The sequence below is a fragment of the Pyrgilauda ruficollis genome, unplaced genomic scaffold (assembly GCF_017590135.1).
Source record: "Pyrgilauda ruficollis isolate IOZ18807 unplaced genomic scaffold, ASM1759013v1 scaffold44, whole genome shotgun sequence".
Lineage (NCBI taxonomy): Eukaryota > Metazoa > Chordata > Aves > Passeriformes > Passeridae > Pyrgilauda > Pyrgilauda ruficollis.
Window position 1 is genome coordinate 1,832,376 of NW_024525934.1, and position 20,058 is coordinate 1,852,433.

Below are 20,058 nucleotides of genomic sequence, written 5' to 3' on the forward strand. Positions count from 1 at the left end.
TGCCAAGGAGGTGGTGCAGTCACCATTCCTGGAGGTGTTCAAGAAGTGACTGGACATGGCACTTGGTGCTATGGTTTAACTGAGTCAAAGGTTGACTTTGACAGCCTTGGAAGTCTTTACCAACCTTAATCATTCATTATATGATTCTAAATGAGATACATTTGGCTTCACACATTCAAAATATTGAATATAAAAATTTGGAAACAACAAATCCTTCCAGATTGAAGCTTTTTCCAATAACTGTATTTTCAAATGTTCTTCAAATTATCTCCACAAAAATAAAATTAAACCTGAAATTCCTGCCTCTCCACCTGGCCTAAATAACATCCTATTAAAGACAATGAAGAGCCATTAAATATGTAATTCTAAATATACTACCTCAATAAAATATTTGTATCACAGGTCTTTAATTTTTTTGGTTCACAAATTTCATCTGTGCTTTCACTGGTGTATTTAAAACAGCTGACTTGTTTTCCTGGAAGACGATTACAATGATGATGATGATTTTAATAAGTAAAAATAAAAAGGATTTTTTTTATCTGCTGAGGATCTATCTATCAAATCATACACTCCTACTATTTCAACTTCTATTAACACTGTTAGCTTCACTTAGAATATAACTGTACTTTGAACTTCACCAAGACACATGAATCCATGCCAAATGCTATGAGCTACCTAATGCAAACCCAACTTTTAGAGTTTATTACATACACAGAATATTCTGAGATGGAAGGAACCCACAAGGATCCTCAAGTTCAACATTACAGTGAACTTAAGTGGACTCTTAAAGCCTGTACGTGGATTGAACCTGTGACCATGGCATTATTAGCACCATGCTCTAACCAACTGAGCTAATTTCAGTTAATCAGAACTATGGTTTGAGCATTGCAAATTATTTTCACATAGTACCAAATCCTTTAAATTTGGTACTACCTCCCCTCCAAGCTCATTTTAAAATTGCCAAAAGAGTAGAATTCACAGTAAGTTTCTTAGGATGTTATAGGGAATCATAAAGAACCAGATTCTTCTGGTTATAAAATCCTGTATGACAGCGAATTACTTCTAAATCATTAACAGAGTCAATTTAAAAGTAAATGAGAGACCACATTAACAGGATACAGCTCCAGACTGCAGACATATGAAGGCACCTGAAAAGCTCACTCTGAAGATGCCTTAATTTGTCTGCTGAAAAACTCTCTCAACTCCTGTAGCCAAATTGATTAGATTGACTACAGCAAGAACTGAACAGCCAGAGAAGCAGACTCACATTTAAATGTTGACATTTACTATCCACCATTTACAGCAGTATCTTTTATCACAGACAAGCTAAACATAATTAAAAGAGACAACCATGGCAATCACAAAAGATAAGGAAGTATTATAGCACAGGTCCTCAGACCTCATGCACACACAGCACAAAATTAATCTGAATATATGCTGGTAACCCACAAGAATTCAGAATTCGAAGTACTGAAGAACAGGAGGTAGGGAGAGTATATCTAAGGGACATAATTAATCAGAAGAACACAGTGTGTTGGAATAATTACTTGGTGGGGTGGATGTATGAGGATTGTTCCAAGTATATGAATATCTGGATCCACAGATCAGCTACAGAATTAGAGATCTCAGGTAACAGCAGTTCAGGCAATCACTGGCCAGTCAAATCTCTGTGCCATCCAAGCAAGATGCCAGTAAAGAGGGAATACTTTATTGCATTATTAGTATAGAAATCTGCGTGTGAAACTGATCCCTCTGGAATCTTTAAGGTTTATATACACATAAAAAATACTTCTTTAATTTAGTTGTGAATAATGTGTAGTCTTCTATATTGCAAAAAATAATTTGCATGATGGTTGTTTATATGAAACATACAGTTACATTTTCTTCAGAGAAAATTGCTTTCATAGAGAAAATATGTTTACATGTTGGTTTTGTTTTGGTTTTTAATATATATTTATGAGGCCGCAGAAAATTCAATATATAAACTGAAGCACTTAGGAAGACAGTAAACACTCAAGTGATAATTAGTCAGCAGGGAACTGGCTACTTACTTTCCCTCAGTGATCACAAATTAACCTTCAGGGGTAAAAAAGCAGCAGCAAGTTTAAAATGCAATCTTCAGTGTTTTGTAAGTGCTGGTTTTAGTATGAAATTTTTGTAGCTTTCATTTCTCTATAAAATACCTGCAGCTCAAAATCGGATCATCTGCCTGTCCTAATATTTCACAAGCCTGGCAGAAAATATGTTGCACATTAAGTAGATATAAACAGGTCCAGGTTCCCTGAAGACATTAATTCAATACAGTGTATCCCATCATTAACTTTTTCATGTTTTCCACATGGTATAATCAAGACGCTGCCAAGGTTGATTTGAGTTCATATTAAAAAGGAAAAAAGTTAAAACCATCAAATACATCACTAGACTAAATGTTTCACCAAATTCCATGTAGATAATTCCTATCAAATCCATTAAACTGCTACAAATATCACAGCTAAACAGACCATTAATAAACCTAATTCAGTAATGCTAAATATTTTAAATTAGCAAATTAACAAGAGACGATGATTATTCTAAATTTAAAACAAATCCTGAGAACTGATTTTAAAAAAAAAACAGATTGAAAATAAACCAAGGGAGGATTAAGAAGAAAAAAGCAAGCTACCCTACTTGATTTTTTAATTTGCCTTCTAGCTTTAACAATTTACAAATCTTCTGAAACATTAAACTGTATGTTGGATACAACTCTATCATTGAATTCCTTTATAAATCCAGATTTTCAGCTTCAAATCTAGGAATTCTTTAGCTTTTATGAAAATGTTTCTATTTAGAAAAACAAACAAACAATGCTTTCATTTCCTGCTTATTCATCCGGTCTACTCTTGGCATCGCTTGCCTCAACCAATCCTTTTTCAGCCAGATCCTTTAATTTACAGAAGCAGTTGTTGCTACTCCAGTTTTAACACATCACGACCATCCCTCTACATCTATCTGTCTTGACATGCAGCAGATAAGACAGAACTGATATTTCACACCATACAGAGGACCAGCTTCTCCTCAGATGCTATGTATTACACACCTCACTGTAAACTGTGCCACTGCTGTCTTGCAGTACCAGACTCTTCACTCAAGCTAAGCAGTTTCTTGTAAACATCTAAGGTAAACTTCCTGTTCATGAAGAGCATCCATTTTCTTGGATTAAGACTACCCCAACTACGACTCAACTTTTAGGAAAACCCTTTGGTGCCAGGACTTCAAAATTTCCTGTGTTATTGTCATAGGTATGTGTTGGCAATACAGATAAATATACACATCAACTACTCAATATACCTAATTAAAGTAGTATTTCAGTACAGTCTCAAGGTTGCCAACTGCCAGCATCTAACAGTTCATTGGCATGAGAGGTCACGGAGATCATCCTACTGTAATTTATTTATTCTCAATCACAGAATTTATCCAGATGAAGTAGGTATTTAACTAACAGCTAATTTCAACAGACATCTGTGTCACTAATAATAAATGTCATTTAAAGCTTTAAACCCCCTGGAAAGTGTGTCTAAGCAACCAAAAAAGAGATGGCTGATAAAAACCCCCTGACACATCATCTAATATAGCAGTCTTATCTGAAGGCAATACCAACTGCATCTAAACCACTCATAAGAAAAAAAGAATAAGTAAGTTAAAAGTGACTTCTGGAGGTCACCTTATCCAAACTGTTACTTAGAGATATAGTTTCAAGGCTTGACTAGGCTGCTCAAGGTCTGATGCACTAGAATTTTGCATTATCTGAATTAATAGATTCCAGAGCCTCTTGGAGCAGTGTTTCAGTGCTTACCCAATCCCATGGCAGAAACATTTTCTCTAATATCTAACCACAACTTCCATAATTCAACTTCTGCCCTTTGCTCTTTTCTCATACTGCTGTGTACCTTCATGAAGAGCCTGGTTCCACTTCCTTTGCACATTTCCCTATTAGGAAACTGAAGATATGAGGTCTCTCCTTACTCAGGTTCATTCACAGGTCTCTCAGCCTTTCCTCAGAAGCCTGCTCCACCTCCCTAAACATTGCAGAGATCCTCTCCTAGATTTGCTCCAAGGATGGACTCTTGTCTTGCTTTTCACAGGGAGCCCCAACAATCCAGATTCATTCTTACAAGTGCCTCATACAGTGGAACAAATACTCTTTGACCTGTTGGCTACCCTCTTGCTGCTGCAAACTGGCATGCAGTTGGCCTTCTCACTGTTTGCAAGGATCCCCATTCTGTCTCTCAAAAAAACAATTCTAGCCAATCAGCACCAAGATTATGCTGTTGATGAGATTATTCCAGCCCACGTGCAGGGAGACTTAAAGCACCTTTGCTGAATTTCCCAGTGTTTCTGTTGGCCTGTCTCTCCAGCCTGCCAAGGTCCCTCTAATTACAGTCCTACCTTGCACATTCTCCTCCCAGTTTGTGTCATTCCCAACCTTGTGGAGGGTGTAACACATGCCACTGTCCTAGGGACTGAAAAAGTCCTTAAATGGCATTAGTCAACAGCACTTGCCTCAACAAATGCTACTAGAATCTGACCACAGGTCAAATTCTGCACCTACTTCCATTTTCCATGTTCCCATGCCTTATACAGGATGGCTTTTAGTAGCATTCACCCTGGGCATTCCGTTCTTAGTGACTCACTCTGGTTTTGCATATACTTCTGACCTGGGGATCATCATCTCACAAAAATTTTTGGGTGGTTTTCTTTCATTTTCCCAATTGATAGTCTAATTAAAATCACAGTTCATTGTACATTTTCTGCTTGTACTTTTTCCATTCTAAAGAAACAATGAGGAAAACACAGGGAGACAGTTAAGTCAAACATCGCATTTTACTCAACATAAAAGCACACCATGGAATCAAGAGCAGCAAAATTATGTTTACCATGTGAGTCCCTGTTCCCTTCCTAGTAAAATCTTAAGTCTTTTGGCTGCTTGGGGCACTGCTGAGCACTCAAATAACGTCATCAGATGCACATTTCAAGTTGTATTCAGTCAGTCACAATTGCTGAAACGTTGTTTCTCAAATTCTCTCTCCCATATACAGCATTTTTCATGTATCTGCACTTCTTACTGTCATTTTCTGCATAATCTTTCTATAATTTGTTAGCTTATGACTATTAATTTAACATTTAATTCCCCTTCTTCCAGTGGTAGTGTTAGGTGCTCACACTCATGCCTAAAGAGTTGTACTGTTCTGTAAATAAAGAGCAGAATGAAGCAGCCTTACCTTGAAGTCTTTTTCACCTTGTTCATCTGTTGACCTGCCAAGCAGCTCTAATACTACCCAACCTGCTGTAAAGCCCCATCAGCCTCCCAGTTTCTCATTACCATGGACATTTCTAGTAAACTTCTCTCCGAGGTTTCTTCTGGGGTGGTTTTGTATGTATCTTTTGCTGGATTATAAGCTTTGTTCTTCTCTCCAAACTTCTAAAAACTTAATATTCTTCTGGCTAATCATGCTAGGCTTTTTTAGTCCTATTTCGTCTTTATTCTAAGACATCAGTATTGATGCTAGAAAGCAGTCTCCATGCTATGTACAAGTATTAAACCTTTTCTGGTAACTTTTTCCTTTAGCATTTCCTAGCATTCTCAGTTTAGTTATTTGTGTGATTTTATGCCCTGCGAGCATCCATCTTACAGAAAACATGAAGTCTCAATATCCTATAAGCTCTTGGCAACTCATGTAAGCAGGTAGGTATCTTTAATCTTAACACTTCTGTTCCATACTGTAAGAGCAGTTCAGTCCTTCTCGTCTTCTTTTTTTTCCAACTCCTCCGCAAGTATTTATCTTAGGGGAAATTTTGCTAAAATTTTCTGAAAGAAACCTACCTAGTAAGCAATATGGAAGAGTCAGGCATGACTGCGTGGAACTAATTAATGTGTTGTGTCTCAAAGTTAAATACAGCACAAGATAACACATTAAAAACCAGCATGCTGATAACTTACCTCCTTGCTTATAAACTGTTAATTCCCGCACAGTTTCCAAGAACTGCCAAAACTTCTCATTACCATCTTCTGCAATAAATTCACTGTTAAAAAATAAAAATTAATTGTCCATAGGTTGATTTTATCCAAAGGTGTACCACAGCAAAAACCTTGAGTTCTTTAAAATAATAAATACCCATCAGCAACTGAATGTTAGATATCCAATGACTAACAACCACCTCCAGAGCATAAACACTGAACTGAGCTGTATTTTGGTGAAAAGTTATTTTGAACAAAGTACTATCATCCAAACTCAACAAACAGAGCTGTAAAGCATGCAGACTTTTCTCTTGTTACAGAAAACCCACAAAATATTCACTTTATTTTTCCACAGATATTCCAATATACACTTATAAATGAAATCAATTCAGTGCACTGATTTTATTAAATAGTTGCTAACTATATAAATAAGAACACATTCTCTGTCAAGTTACAGCTTTTCATTAAATTACAGGCTTCCATCAATGACATCTCCTTTGCATGGAAGGAGACTGTCAATCTTTGAAACACTTTCAAACACGGGTTAATCCTTACAAACCATTAAAGGTAGGGTTTACTTTATACTAAATACCACCCTTCCTTTTTTTTTTTTTTTTTTTTTTTTTTGTTTCCCAAACTGGAAGAGGCAAAATTTAGGTTAGATTTCTTATGTATAAGGAATTCTTCACTGTAAGAGTGGTAAGGCATTGGATCAAGTTTCCCAGAGAAGATGAGGATGACACATCCTTGGCAGTGTTCAAGGCCAGGCTGAATGGGGTTCTGAGCAACCTGGTCTAGTGGAAAATGTCCCTGTCCATGGCAGGGGGGTTGGAACTAGATGGTATTTAAGGTCCCTTTCAACCCAAACGATTCTGTGATTCTATGATTTACAGGTAACATTTCTATGATTTGTGGTTTTCCTTACAGGAACATCAGCTGCTTTCACTCCCCCTGCTTATGTCTACCAAAAAGTTCCATTTGCTAGCATGACTATATTGTTTTCTAATCTTTACTTTGGAAGTTTGCCTCTCCTTTGATTACAGAAGCTTGCTGTTCTGCCCTTCATGGGTGTTCTCCAAACAGCAGCAAGTAAGTTCAAAAACAAAACAAATTTAAGCCAAATGGGCAGGGGAGCCACAAGCATCTAAAACTGGAAAACATTTTCCCTTTCTATTGTGAATCACAGAGTGGTTTGGGCTGGAAAGGACCTTAAAGACCATCTGGTTCCAATCCCCTGCTATGGGCAGGGACACCTCCCACGAGAGCAGTTTGCTCCCAGCCCCATCCACCCTGGCCTTGAACACTTTCAGGGATGGAGCAACCACAACTCCTCTGTGCAACCTGTTCCAGTGGCTCACCACCCTCACAGTAAAGAATTTCTTCCATACATCTAATCCAAACCTGCTCTCAGTTTGAAGCCAATCCTCCTTGTCCTCTCACTGCATTCCCTCGTAAAAAAGGCTCCCTCCCCATCTTTCTTGTAGGCTTCCTTCGGGAGGCTGAAATCAGGTCACCCCAAAGCCTCCTCTTCTCAAGGCTAAAGTTACAAGTTAACAATACCTTTTAAAAGTATTTCACCGTGTTTCACTCTCACAGGCTGACATCTACACTAGTACCTCTATAATTACTTAATTAACGCACAAACTACTTGGGGGCAGACGAAGATGTTACCCAGGGGAAGGCAGGGATTGTGCAATTGGCCCATTACATATCCTCGACCCAGCGACCTGCAAAACGCAGGTTAAACACGAAGCGCTCGTACAGCCCCTCACAGCGTGGGGGAGCCTTGCCAGCCCGGTCCACAACACTCTGCGAGGGGAGAAAGCAGCTCAGCCTCACATCCAAAAAGTACTTTAACACACCCTCCGACAGAGAGAAACGCTGCCATCCCTCCTTCGCGCTCAGCGGAGGGAAAAGGGGGTCCCTCCGCCCTCCGGTTCCCCAGGAGACAGCCAGGGCAGGGCGGTGCTGGCAGGAGGAGCAGAAGGAGAAAGAAGAGGAGGAGGAGGAGGCTGCACGCACCTCGCCTCCAGCAGCAGCGGAGTCGCCGGCCACTTCGCCGCCAGGCGGGCGGTCACGGGCTGTGAGGAGGAGGCCGGAGCGGTGCCGCAGGGGCACGGCCGGCCGCCCAGCAGGGCGAGCAGAAGCGCCGGCGGCAGCAGCGGCGCCCAGCCCGCCATGAGGAGCAGCGGCGCCCGGGGACGCCCCGCCCCGCCCGGCCCCCGGCGCGCGCCCCGCCCACACAGCCATGCCGCTCTCCTACTGGCTGAGCCGCGCCCTCGGCGTTGCGCTGTTGGTCAGCCCGGAGGCCAATCAGCGGCTGACGGAAAAAAAAATAGCGGGGCGGCCGGGGCCGTGACACGCGGCGCCAGGAGTGCGCAAGCGCAGAAGCAGCGCTACCGCCCTCTGTTCCCTGAGGCGCGCCTGACCCCGCCTCATCTGCAGGCGCCGGGGCAATCCCGTTATTTTTAATTTTTTTCTTTTAGTTTTTTAGGTTTCAGGTTGTTTAGTGCAAGTGTGTGATTTACGTAGGGTGCCCTAGCTCGGGTGGCGGTGGGTGCAGGAAGGGCACGGCCGTGTCCAAGGACAGCAGCCGCCTGCCCTGGCGCTCCCTCAGCCTCCGCTGACCGTGTCCTGGCGGGCTGCTCTCCCTCGGCCTTCAGCCTACGAACAGTAGTCAAAGTCCTACCCTGGGTGGGCAGCTTCAGACATAATATACACGTACGGTTGTTCCTCTGAGAGAAAGGCATTTAATTTCCCCTTCCTCCAAGTTTTCCAAATTTTGACATGTGTTTGTTTCCTGTCTGATTTTTTTTCCCTCAAGAGGCATGAGCTTCACAGGAACTCTGCCTCTACCTTCTGCCTAGCTTACCTTGGAATTTCCAGACTCGTGTTCTCTAATTTCTATTTTCTTCCTGTGTTCAAAATCTCCGAAGTTCATTTCATTTCATTTCCTCAACAAAGCTGCTACATTCCCTCAGTTTTCCGGACCTAAGAGAGGCTGGTGCTGCTGGAGCTGTCTTGTGGGATGCTAATACAGAGCAGCTCTGCACAGTTGTTCAGAGGGAAAATCCCCCAGCTGTATTAAAAATAGGGGGCATTGCCTTTTCCAAAATGTGACTCATGGAACTCGAAGCTGCAACCTGGAATGTCTTACTGCTGCATACACTTTAATTTCTTTTGCACACAGTCATTTCCTGCCTGCTCAAAGTTGCTTTGTGGGTGGTGGGAGCCAGTAAAGGCATAACTCCATGGAGAAGGCTATGGATTTTATAGTTTGGATAGTTAGTGCTCATCTCAAACTATGGTACAGGAACTTGCCTTCACAGAATGCCTGTACTTAACATGCTTCTGGGTCTTTATAATGTCAAAGTATGAAAAATACCTCCTGAGGGTCATTCATATATAAATTCAGCCTTTGTGATTGACCTTTTTTTGGACTTATTCACACAAATTTGTGCTGTTATAAGACCTCAGATAATTTCCAGCTACCACTGTGTCACATCAGTGATGCCAGCTTTAATGTTAACAAGTTAAGTAAACCTTACCTAAAATTGGTACATACTCCTCTGCAGCAATAATGAAAACCACAGGAGTGTTTATCTTGGTTTATGTGTAAGGCCATTAGAAATAAAAAATAAAAAAAAATCAGCATCTTTTCTATGGAGAAGGGCTGTGAAATGAAGCTAAGCAGCTTAATTTATTTCATACTGAAAGTTCAGGGGTTGCTGCTGCTAACAGGGATGGCATGGCCAGAGTACTGTATGGATGAGTAATTTTGGTCCCCTTGTCTTTCTATGCTAATAACCCAGGTATGGGGCCAAACTCTTCCGTTCATAGAAAGTAAGTGCACATGTGATGAACTGATAAAATACACTTCCACCACTCCCTAGCAAAGTTCAAAATACTTTTGATGAACGTAGAAGAGCTCATGCTACACTTCTTCTGCACAGGGCATAGCTGGTTTATATCGACCATCTACCAAAAAACATGACAGCCCAAGTAATCCTATGGTTAAAGGAGTTACAAGTTGATTTTTTTTATGTTTCTTCAAGCAATACTGAGATGTACATAGCACATTCCCCATGTATATACATTTATCATGCATTTTTCATATCTCCATGTGATTCAATGTGATGATGGATGCACCCACCTTACCCTTATCTATCAATTGCTTTTCTGTATAAAGTTACTGTGTTATATTTTGTTTTATATTGATATTGAAGAGTCTGCTATTGTAGCTTAAATGTGAACTTCTAAGCTTGTGCTTGTTTCATCTTGAGCTGTGACAATTTATGATTTGCCATACAAGAAAGTAAATAAAATTGACTGGCACTGGCTATGGAAATATAACTAGCTTTGAATTCAATAGCAAGATAAAACAGTAGCTCTGGATCAAAGGTCTGATCATTAGTCTGTGGTGAGCTACAGAAAACAGTTAGTCCAGTAGTTTTCTTGAGAAAAGATCCTTTCTGCTTAAATACAGAAACCTCTGTTAGAAAGAGTCTCTCTGCTGAAATATCTCTGTCTCGCTTTTAGGGTTATTGTTTTATTAGGGGCCTTGAATTTATGATCATAGATAGGCAAAATGAAGTTGGAAGGGACCTCAGGAGGTCTCTAGTCCAGCCTCCAGCTCAGAACAAGGTTAGGTCTGAGGTCCAGTCAGGTGTTGAAAAAAAATTCAAGGCAGGTACCTGCACAACCTTTCTGGGCAACCTAATCCATTGCTTAAGATGCAGTTTGGATTGCTCCTTGGAAAGAAATACCATGTTGTAAGAGAACATTGCATTCCTTATAAAAGCTTTTGCATATTTATCAGTTTTTCCTTTGCTTTGGTATCTTAACTACATTCTAGCCACGAAGAGCCAGTACATACTTTTAAAAAAACCTGTTTCTGTATATTTGAGAAAAGCAGATTTTAATCTGTTAAGCAAAATGCAAACCTAGAAGATGGAGAGCAGACTTAATCTTCATTTCTGCAGCAGAATTTTATTTAATTAGGTATTTCAAATAACACTTGGCCATTCTTGTACATACACTCTATATATATGTGTGTGTGTGAAAAACCCCTTAGTACTCTGAAACCATTTTTCAGCAGAACAGAAAAACAATTAGACCCAAAATTTAAAATTATTCATATCACAGCTGTGCAAATAGGAATTGATTATCATAGCAGTTTCAGTGTGAATAGAGGGAGTGATTAATGAAGGCTTCTCAGTAAGATGCAAATGCTTTGTAAGTCACAGTAAGCTATATCTATTTTATAGAAACAGTAGCAATAAGTAAAAATAAGTTGAGCTTCATCAGCGTATTCAGTTAGCTGAAAATAAAACTTTATTTTCTTAACAAATTGAAAACAGTTTTCATGGGGAAAGGCTCCCTTTCTCCCTTACTTGGAGGTAATGTAAATGTCAAACACTAATCAAATGACATTCCTGTTACATGGTTATTAACTGGTGGCCTCCTGAGCAGTAGCTGCTGGCATCCTTTTAACTTGTGTGAGATTGGAGGCCAATCTCTTCAGAGCCTGTCAAAGTCACTACTATGACAGGCATTTGAGGTGTTTCCCTGAAAAGACTAAGGATGCTGTACTGCATGCATTTTTGCCCATTCCATTATAGACCAGCCATGGTTATTTGATTAGCATATCTCAATATGGTGTTATTCTGGAGCAGACCATGCAAAATATATTTCATAGCCTGTTAACTTTTTGTTTTGATTTACAGGGATGGGCCAGTGAAAGAAGAGGTGATGCAAAAGTAACATGAGCCTGGTTTTAACAGCTCACAGAATCTGCTCAGTGGCAACTTTCTAGCAATGAGAATTTATGCTGTTTTGCCATGCCCATGCATACAGCTGCAGTGATAGTAAATGGCTTGCTGCCAGCATGCTTCCCTTTCCAATTTTTACTGAAAAGCGAAAAAAAAAAGGAAAAATATAAATAAAGGAAACTGAAGAAACATTTTGCTTTGTGAAATAAACATAGGAGTTACAGCCTCTTATTTAAAGTTATCCACCTCAGAGATCTGTAGAATATGCTTCCTGGACCAGGTCAACAAACTTCCTACAAAACTCTGGGCATGTCTGTACTGTGTAGTGGAGAACAGTAGAATGGTTGTAGTGGGGAATGCAGCTCCATTTGGATACACCAGCTCAAGTTCATAAGCAATGCCACTGCTCTGCTGTGCCAACAGTGTGCTTGTATTGATTTTTTTATTGCCCTGGCTCCTACCATGCCAAATCTGAGCAACTAGCTGCACCAGTGGATAAAAGCAGGGCTTATCTACAATGTTGCTGGGTTTTTCTGAGTTTGTCTATGCTAAATCTTAGCTTATTATTACTGGGTCAAGCTCATCATCTAGCATGAGCTGGCACTTCTGATGCCAGCTAACAATCTTGGTTGTTAACTGACATGTGCTCATAATTAATCTCTTATTTACAATATGCTGTGAGGTTCTTGGGTGTTGAAAAAAAGTACATTTTTCCTTATTTCTCTACTTGTAAGTTGGGAATCTGTGTACTCAGTGAAAGGAGCACAGGTGATATCTGATGATTTATAATTTAGCCTAAAATGTACAATAAGGCTATTAAATCACCATTGGTGGTAATTCAAATAACAGCCACATAGTTGTATTTTAGACCTGATTTGTCCCATGCAACTGTTTGGGAGATTATAACTTCAGAAGATAAAATATTTATAAATAAAATGCATGAAGACGTGTATTTTTACACTAATTGAGAAGCTGGTATGTGCAATGAAATGCCTCAGGACAATTCTGGCCACATAGTGCCACACCAGCACCAAAAGAGACTTCAGTGTGAAGGTGTATTCACTGAGAAAATGCACTATTTCCCAGAATAGGGTAGTAGGATTTGAACTGTAGGCCTATCATGTAGGGATCAAAAGGCGCTATTGCTACACGCAAGGTGGAAAATATAAAGATAAAATGTACCTGTACAACAAAGTATATAAATGATTTTCCCTTTTTAGTCTGATCAGTGAGCAGAGTTCTGAATCCTTTCCAGAATGCTTAAAAAATGTAAGTTGGGAAATTAGCCAGTGAGTCCTGAATGTGCACTCAACCAAGTCACCTTTGACAGAAGCAGGGACTGCAGTGCCATGACGTACTGTCTACTTAAAGCCAAGTGCAGTTCTTCTTTGAACAAACTCTTCTGCCCTTTTTAAACTGTGTCAGAATTCAAATTGTATTTCCACCTGCTCAGCGTGCAGACTGCACCATCCAGAGTGCTCCAGTGGTAGCATATGCTGGGAGGCAGGGCTCTTTGACAGCAGCTCCTGGCTCAGGCTGAAGTACAGACTCAGCAGAAACCATTGCCTTGCAGGCAGCACGGGCTCTTGAAGAGGTAACTTGTGCAGTACTGCCTGTTCCTGGCTCTGCAGGGAGCAGCATTCGGGTCACAGCAGAGCTGGGTGCCAGGACCAGCTGCCTTGCAGACTTTGTGTGACTGAGCAGCTGGCAGAACAAATCTCGTGTTTATTCCTCACTTCCCATTGAATGTCTTGTTAGTGCACCTCTAATGCAGGAGCAAAGACTATGGTGCACTTCTTGAGAGAATCACAGAATCATAGAATAGTTTGGTTGGGAGGGACCACCAAAGATCATCTAGTCCAATCCCCCCTGCCATGGGCAGGACCACCTTCCACTGGATCAGGTTGTTCAGATCCCCATCCCCACGGACCTTGGATATTTCCAGGGATGGAGCAACCGCCACCTATTGTCCAATCTTTTCCAATGTTTCACCAAATGAAAATTACTTTCCAAACCCCTGTGCATTGTGTTGTTTTAATTTCAGAGTGGTGACATGGAATTACACCTGTCTTTTATGGTGCTGTGACTCTTGACTGGACAAGGTGCTGAGCAACCTGAGGTGACTTTGAAGCTATTCCTGCTTTATTCATGAGTAGAACAAGCTGATCTTCAGTGCCTTCATCCAGCCTAAACTGTGTGGTGCGATTTGGTGTGCTACTTATACCGAACTTGCTTAGCATTAATAGCTAAAGTTGCTGAAGTTGTAGGTTGCAAGCTGTGAAATTTCATCTAGATGTTTTGAACACGTTATGGTCAAGTAAAAGAAGGCCCCAGAGCCAGTTCAAGTCAGAAGATAAGGAAATTGCAGTCATCAGCAGAAGCTGCAGCCTTAGAGAGGAGAAGAGAAATGGCCATGTGGAGACTGTGAAGGGACCCAAGGAAGGACAGGAAGACCCCGGTCAGAATCACAGAATCATGGAATGATTGAAGTTGGAAGAGACCTCTGGAAGTCACGTAGTCTCAACCCCTGTCAAAGCAGGTTCACCTAGAGCAGGTGCACAGGATCATGTCCAGGCAGATTTTGAGTATCTCCACAACCTCTCTGGGCAGCCAGTGTCAATGCTCTGTCACCCCCACAGTAAAGAAGCTTTTCCTCATGTTTAGATGGATCTCCCTGTGCTTCATGTTGATCCCCATGCTTCATCATGAGCTTAGTATTACTACTGGTCCAATCAGTTGCATGAGGGGTGGGAAACTTGTAAGAGTATAATTGCCCAGTAATTTCTTTATTCGGGGTCCTTTTTTGGGGGCACCCACCTTAAGCTATAGCACTATTTCTAAAAAGGACTTTATAGAAGAGTCTCTTGTTGGCTTATTGATCTAGTGAAAGCCTTGTCAAATGCTGTTATGGTGGCTAGCATGTGTAATACTCGTAACAACTATTCTGTGTCTCCTTAGTGTAATTTACTTTAATTAAAAATTTGTGTAGCTAAAGCAAAACAGAAAAAGCCGGCTGCTTTATTGTGTGAAATATGACGGATTTGTTTCCAGTGGAAGAAATTTCAATGCTGCTTTTCTGGTTTTGCTGTGTCCCCTCTGTTGGTCCGTCCTTTTGTTGATGTTAGAGGCAGACCAGTAGATGAGTTTCTTGTCTCTCAGGGGTCATTTCAGCACACTTCCCAAAGTGAAAAAGAATACTTACGGACAAGTCATCTAAAGCTATTTTTCCAGTAATTTGTGCTCAGTATCTTTAGAGGGAAGATAGAAATATTACTTTTGAATTATGCAAATTAATATTTTATGTCCTTTTCAGTTAATCTGAGTATATAAAATTTTCAGTTTTTATGATTTACACACAAAGATAATTGCAATCCATTTTGTGCAGGCAGCTTTAAAAATCAGTGTAAAAAATAACAGTTACATGTAAATGAAAGAGAAACAAAAAGTGCGGCCACAAGCTATTACAAATATAACAAAAGTGAATTTATTGCTCAAGATTTTTATGACCTTCTGTTTTTAAACCATTAAGAAGGTCCTTCAAGTTTAATCCAAACTGGAGAAGACACATTCCCATGCACATATACATGATTTTCCAGGCAAATTATACTAAAGGAAGACTGTGAGAATTAAGGCTCCCAGAAGGAAAATAAAAATTATGATTCCCATATCTCTGAAGTCAACATGTAGTGTCCATCAATAAATTATAAAATGTGTGTTTCAAAATGTTCATAAACCATGGAAAAGTAAGGAATTACAGTTTTTTTTAGTACTGGAACATACACATATAAATTAAATTCCAGATTTGTAATAGCTTAATATTCTTTTTCTGGCCCTAGCCAGTCAAAAATCCAAGGAAGTGTAGTCCCAGAAAAAAAAAAAAAAAAGTAGTCTATTCTTTTTCTGGCCCTAGCCTGTCAAAAATCCAAGGAAGTGTAGTCTCAGAAAAAAAAAAAAAAAAGTAGTCACCGAACACTTAAATGAAAAGTTGTGGTTTATATCTATATACAAGGTGATTAAAATATGCATATTTCTGGAGCTTTGCACCTGTGTATTGAAGTGATTGCACATAATTAGCAATGTGATTATCGAATATGTTTTCGCATGCCGCATATAATTAGACTTACAGAAACACACTACATTTAGAATATTTTAATGTAGATAAACTTTGAGGGCAAAAATGAAGTGTTGTTAAAGAAAAGTAAATTGTTTAACCCCTGATGTGCCAGCTGCTGCTACCTCTATCTCCTGTGTCCTTCTGCTGGGAAGAGCAGTGGGATGAGCTTTTCCCCCGTCTCTAGCACTGTTGAAGGAGCAATGTGCAGCTCCAAATTATGGGACACTGATGACAAAGAAAAGAAGAAAAAAAGAAGGCAACAGGATTAGTGCTGGATGAATGCTATCTTGATGCATCCTCTTTTGAATAACTTTGTCTCTGAAATAAAATTATCCTTATAAATTAAATAAATTTGTCACAATTCTATGTGATTACCTTATGGTAACCACACAGAATTGACACCCAAACTAAGGGAAGGTTATGTTTGTCTATTAAATTGTAATAGAGATAGGTTTCTGTCTGGAAAACGTGGCTTTATTTTGGTTTCCTTTTATTCTTTTGTCCTGACTTCCTACATTAAATGAGGTTAAATCAGAAATACACTTCTTGTAGTGGTTATTCATATTTGATATACTGCTGTTCATACTATAATTTTGATAACTGGCAGTTGTCAACAGGAATTTACTATAGCATATTAGGCTGATAAACTTGGGCCTTCTGAAAGGATTAAGATGAAATGATAGGTCTACTCTGTGATACTATAGAATGAAAAGTGAGATCCTGCCTGCTGGAGGCCCCAGCACATTTTTTCAAAAGAATCCTTCAAAGAGTCTTCCTTTAAAAAGAAAGTGCAAGCTTCTATTTTCCCCACAGTTTTGCTACAAATTTGGGATTCTGAACCACTTTATTAAAGGAATACAATTATAAAATGTCTGGACAACTTGCATCCTACTACTTCTTAGCAGTTGGGAGAGATTATGATAATTGTGCTAAAAACATCTGTATTTAGATAAAATACATTTATAGCATGTGATTTTTTATGTTATAAACATCAATTCAAATATTTTAATGCTTGTCAATTCTCAGTTATACTTGCACAAAACTATGGAACAGGGTACAAGGTTGCTAATTATTTTACAGATCAGATTCTGGTATTTCACTCACCACCAATGGTCTGCAAGCCACAGTGTGACTTCACTGCTGTAGATGATCTCTGTCTTCTCTTAGCAGTGCAATTCTTATTCTATTCCAGTTTTTCTTTTGCTACAAGATGACATGCAGTGTTGGTAGTTTGTAGTACATGCTTTTCACTGAACCACTTCAATGTGCGGTGCCCTTAGACCTCTTGGTCAAACAAGCTGCTTTCACCAATCTGTATTTTGATTGCCTTTTTCTGACAGCCGAAGAATTATTCCCTTATTTTTTGCCAATTCTTAATCTGAACACTCCAGCAATCTTCACCTCAACTTTCCCTCTGAGTTTACAGTTTATTAATCTGGAACTTGTCACAGTGTTGAACAATTTTTCTTCCCTCTCATATTTCTTATGTAGTCACTGGTCTGTTGCAAATGGACTGCAAGGCCAACAGATAGTTCTGCTGAGGCTTAGGAGAGCTATTTTAGTCTTGACATTTGCTACCACACATTGCCATTATAGGTTAAAATTCCTGGTTCTCGTGGTAGTTACAGTTCCCAACATACTTTAATCCGAGATCATAAGATAAATTAGTGCCAGAGATGGATGTCTCAAACTGAGACTTCAAACTGAGTTTCTAACCTCTCACCTACAGTGCTAGTTACTTTTCTGTGCTGTGACTATTGTAGGTTGGCCAGATTTGAGGTAATAGGAGTAATTCTGCTGCAGCCTCAGCTGTGAAACTTAGATCCCTTCAGCATTAAACCTGAATTCCACTCAGCCTTTTCCAGAAGTCCAACTGGACTTTTATCTGATGATGGGACCAGTATTTCACTGATCATCTTGGGAGGATAATTTAAAGCATAAATATTACCATTCCTATATATTATGAATACACAAAGAGAAAACATTAAGTCTCTGTATGGCCATAAGTTAGGGAAGAACCACTGATTACATGCCTTTAGGTGCTTACAGAATGATATTTAAATAAGAAAGAGCCAAGAAAAATCCCCAAAGAAGAGGACTGAATTACTCTAAAAATTCTCATAGCAGTGCATTAAAAAGTGCATTTCTTGAATTTAAACTTCAAAGGGTGCAGGTTGGCTTTCTGAAAAGAATCCAAGAAAGGTCTTGTATGAAATCGCAGCAACCCAGAAAGTGATGGCAGTTCTCAGCTTGCTGTTTTTCACTAAGGAGTTGGAGGTCAGTTATAAAAGAAAGGTTCAGACTTGCAGACAGCTGTGAAAGCCAGACAGGGGTGCTAGAAGTTGAGCCTGATCTGCCATTTGCCATGTTTTTTCTTCAGTTTTCACCTGTATCCCACAGAGATCAGATGAAGGACTCAGAGATCATGTACTACAGAAATCTTTTTTTCCATCTTGGAGCGGGAAAGTTCTTGGAAGATTTTTTTGTTGTTTCTGTTGGGGCTTTTTCTTTTCGCCTTTTATTTGGTTTTTTTTTTTTTTGGTTTTTTTTTGGTGTGTTTTTTTTTTTTTTGGGGGGTTTTTTTTTTTTTGTTTGTTTGTTTGGGTTTGTTTGTTTGGTTTTTTTTTGGTGTGTTTTTAAAAAAATTATTTATTTTTTATTTTTACATTACACCCCAAAGAATAAAAAGATTAAAAAAATTAAAAAGGAGAGAGGGAATGTCTAGTGGATAATTTCTAATATTATTTCAGATTTTTTTCTCCAAAGACACTAAAGTTTCTAGACTACATATGGAGTTGTGATGGGGATTTGGATCAAGATAGGCTATGCCTGTCCATGGCATATCTAGAAGCCTGTTTTGAAGGAAAAGACAAGATATGGCTTTCATAACTTTGAAAACCTCAGTAATTTCACTTCTAAGCACAAGCAGAGATAGTTGGATAAGTGATATTTGATGGACCCTTGCAGATTAAGAGCACTTGAAAGGAAGCAAAAGGCTTTTGTGTGATGGTCGGAGTAAGAAAATGCTTCTGTGACGCTTATCACCAGGTGGCAGTATTACACAGTCTTGCAATTCCTATACATTGCCGTATGAGCCGTTTTGGGGTCCTGGGGGGAATGTTGATAGGGATATTTGTTAGTTTTTGTTGGGCAGGACGAAGCATGCACCAATTTCAGAAGAGCTGTATCTCTCTGTGTATTGACCTCCATGATCAGAGAGGAAGCTGCAATATGAAAACTTGAGTGTTGAGTTCTTGGACACCCTGATCTTTAAACAAGGGAGTTTATCACATCCTGCTAGACTGTTCTTTACTAGGAAAACCAAAACACCATATGAAAATGTAGCAGCGATATCTTTCACATGGTTATCAGAGTGACTGAGTCTGAAGCATCTCCATTTGGACCCAAATGTGGAAAAATAAGTGTGAATGTGGTGCAGGTGACGCTTTTTATCTGTAATATGTACCCAAAAGCTTCTCTACACTCTAGATATTGCATCATAATTATTGCAGGATTCAGAAGGCTGAGGGCTGGAAGGAATCTGTGGAAAAGGAATCCCTTTTCTTTCTAAGGCAGAAAAGAAATGACAATTTCCTGAGTCCTGTGACATGCTTTCCTCATGTTGTCTCCATGTTGCAGATTCTGATTGTGGATAGCATACACAAGCACCCTGTGTTTAGGATTGGGGATTACATAAAAAACCACCCTGCATCTCATACTCTGCTTTCTTCCTTTGGCTGCTTGTCATTTGATATTTCATCTCTCAATAACTGGAATATTTCTTACTTCACTCAAAGTATCTTCCCACTCACTGACTCTAGCTGGCCACATCATGAAGCCACACATATCTTTTGAATGGCCACAGCAGCCAGAGGCCCTTTGGCTAATTTGCTTAGCATCATCCTTGTTTTAGTTGGGATTATAGCTCCCTGAGTGCCTCTCCATTGTCTGGGCAGTGGACTCCAGTAAGCCTATATGCAGCCTCGCATGCCAGAGATTTTCTTGGCTAGTTAACACACTGTAACTTCAAGCTGAGTTTTGTAGGTGTAACTTGGTTATGCCACAGTACAAAATACAAGAGGGTGAACACAAATTTTTCTGTCTTAAATTGAAACCTGCAAACGCTCAGCAGTGTTGTCTCCATTAGTAAATTAAACACGTTCAGAAACTGTCTTGGG

General features: G+C 39.6%; 1 protein-coding gene across 1 annotated transcript in view; it reads right to left on the bottom strand.

Annotated features, from left to right (window-relative positions):
- UGGT2 (UDP-glucose glycoprotein glucosyltransferase 2) overlaps positions 1–8,186 on the bottom strand; it is a 76,955-nt gene extending 68,769 nt beyond the window's left edge. Inside the window, exons 1-2 of the mRNA XM_041478319.1 lie at positions 8,018–8,186; positions 5,978–6,060 (exon numbers count right to left, since the gene is read on the bottom strand). Coding sequence (XP_041334253.1) covers positions 5,978–6,060; positions 8,018–8,175 — 241 coding nt within the window. The 5' untranslated portion in view covers positions 8,176–8,186. The remainder of the gene's footprint in view (positions 1–5,977; positions 6,061–8,017) is intronic.
- Positions 8,187–20,058: the final 11,872 nt, after the last annotated feature.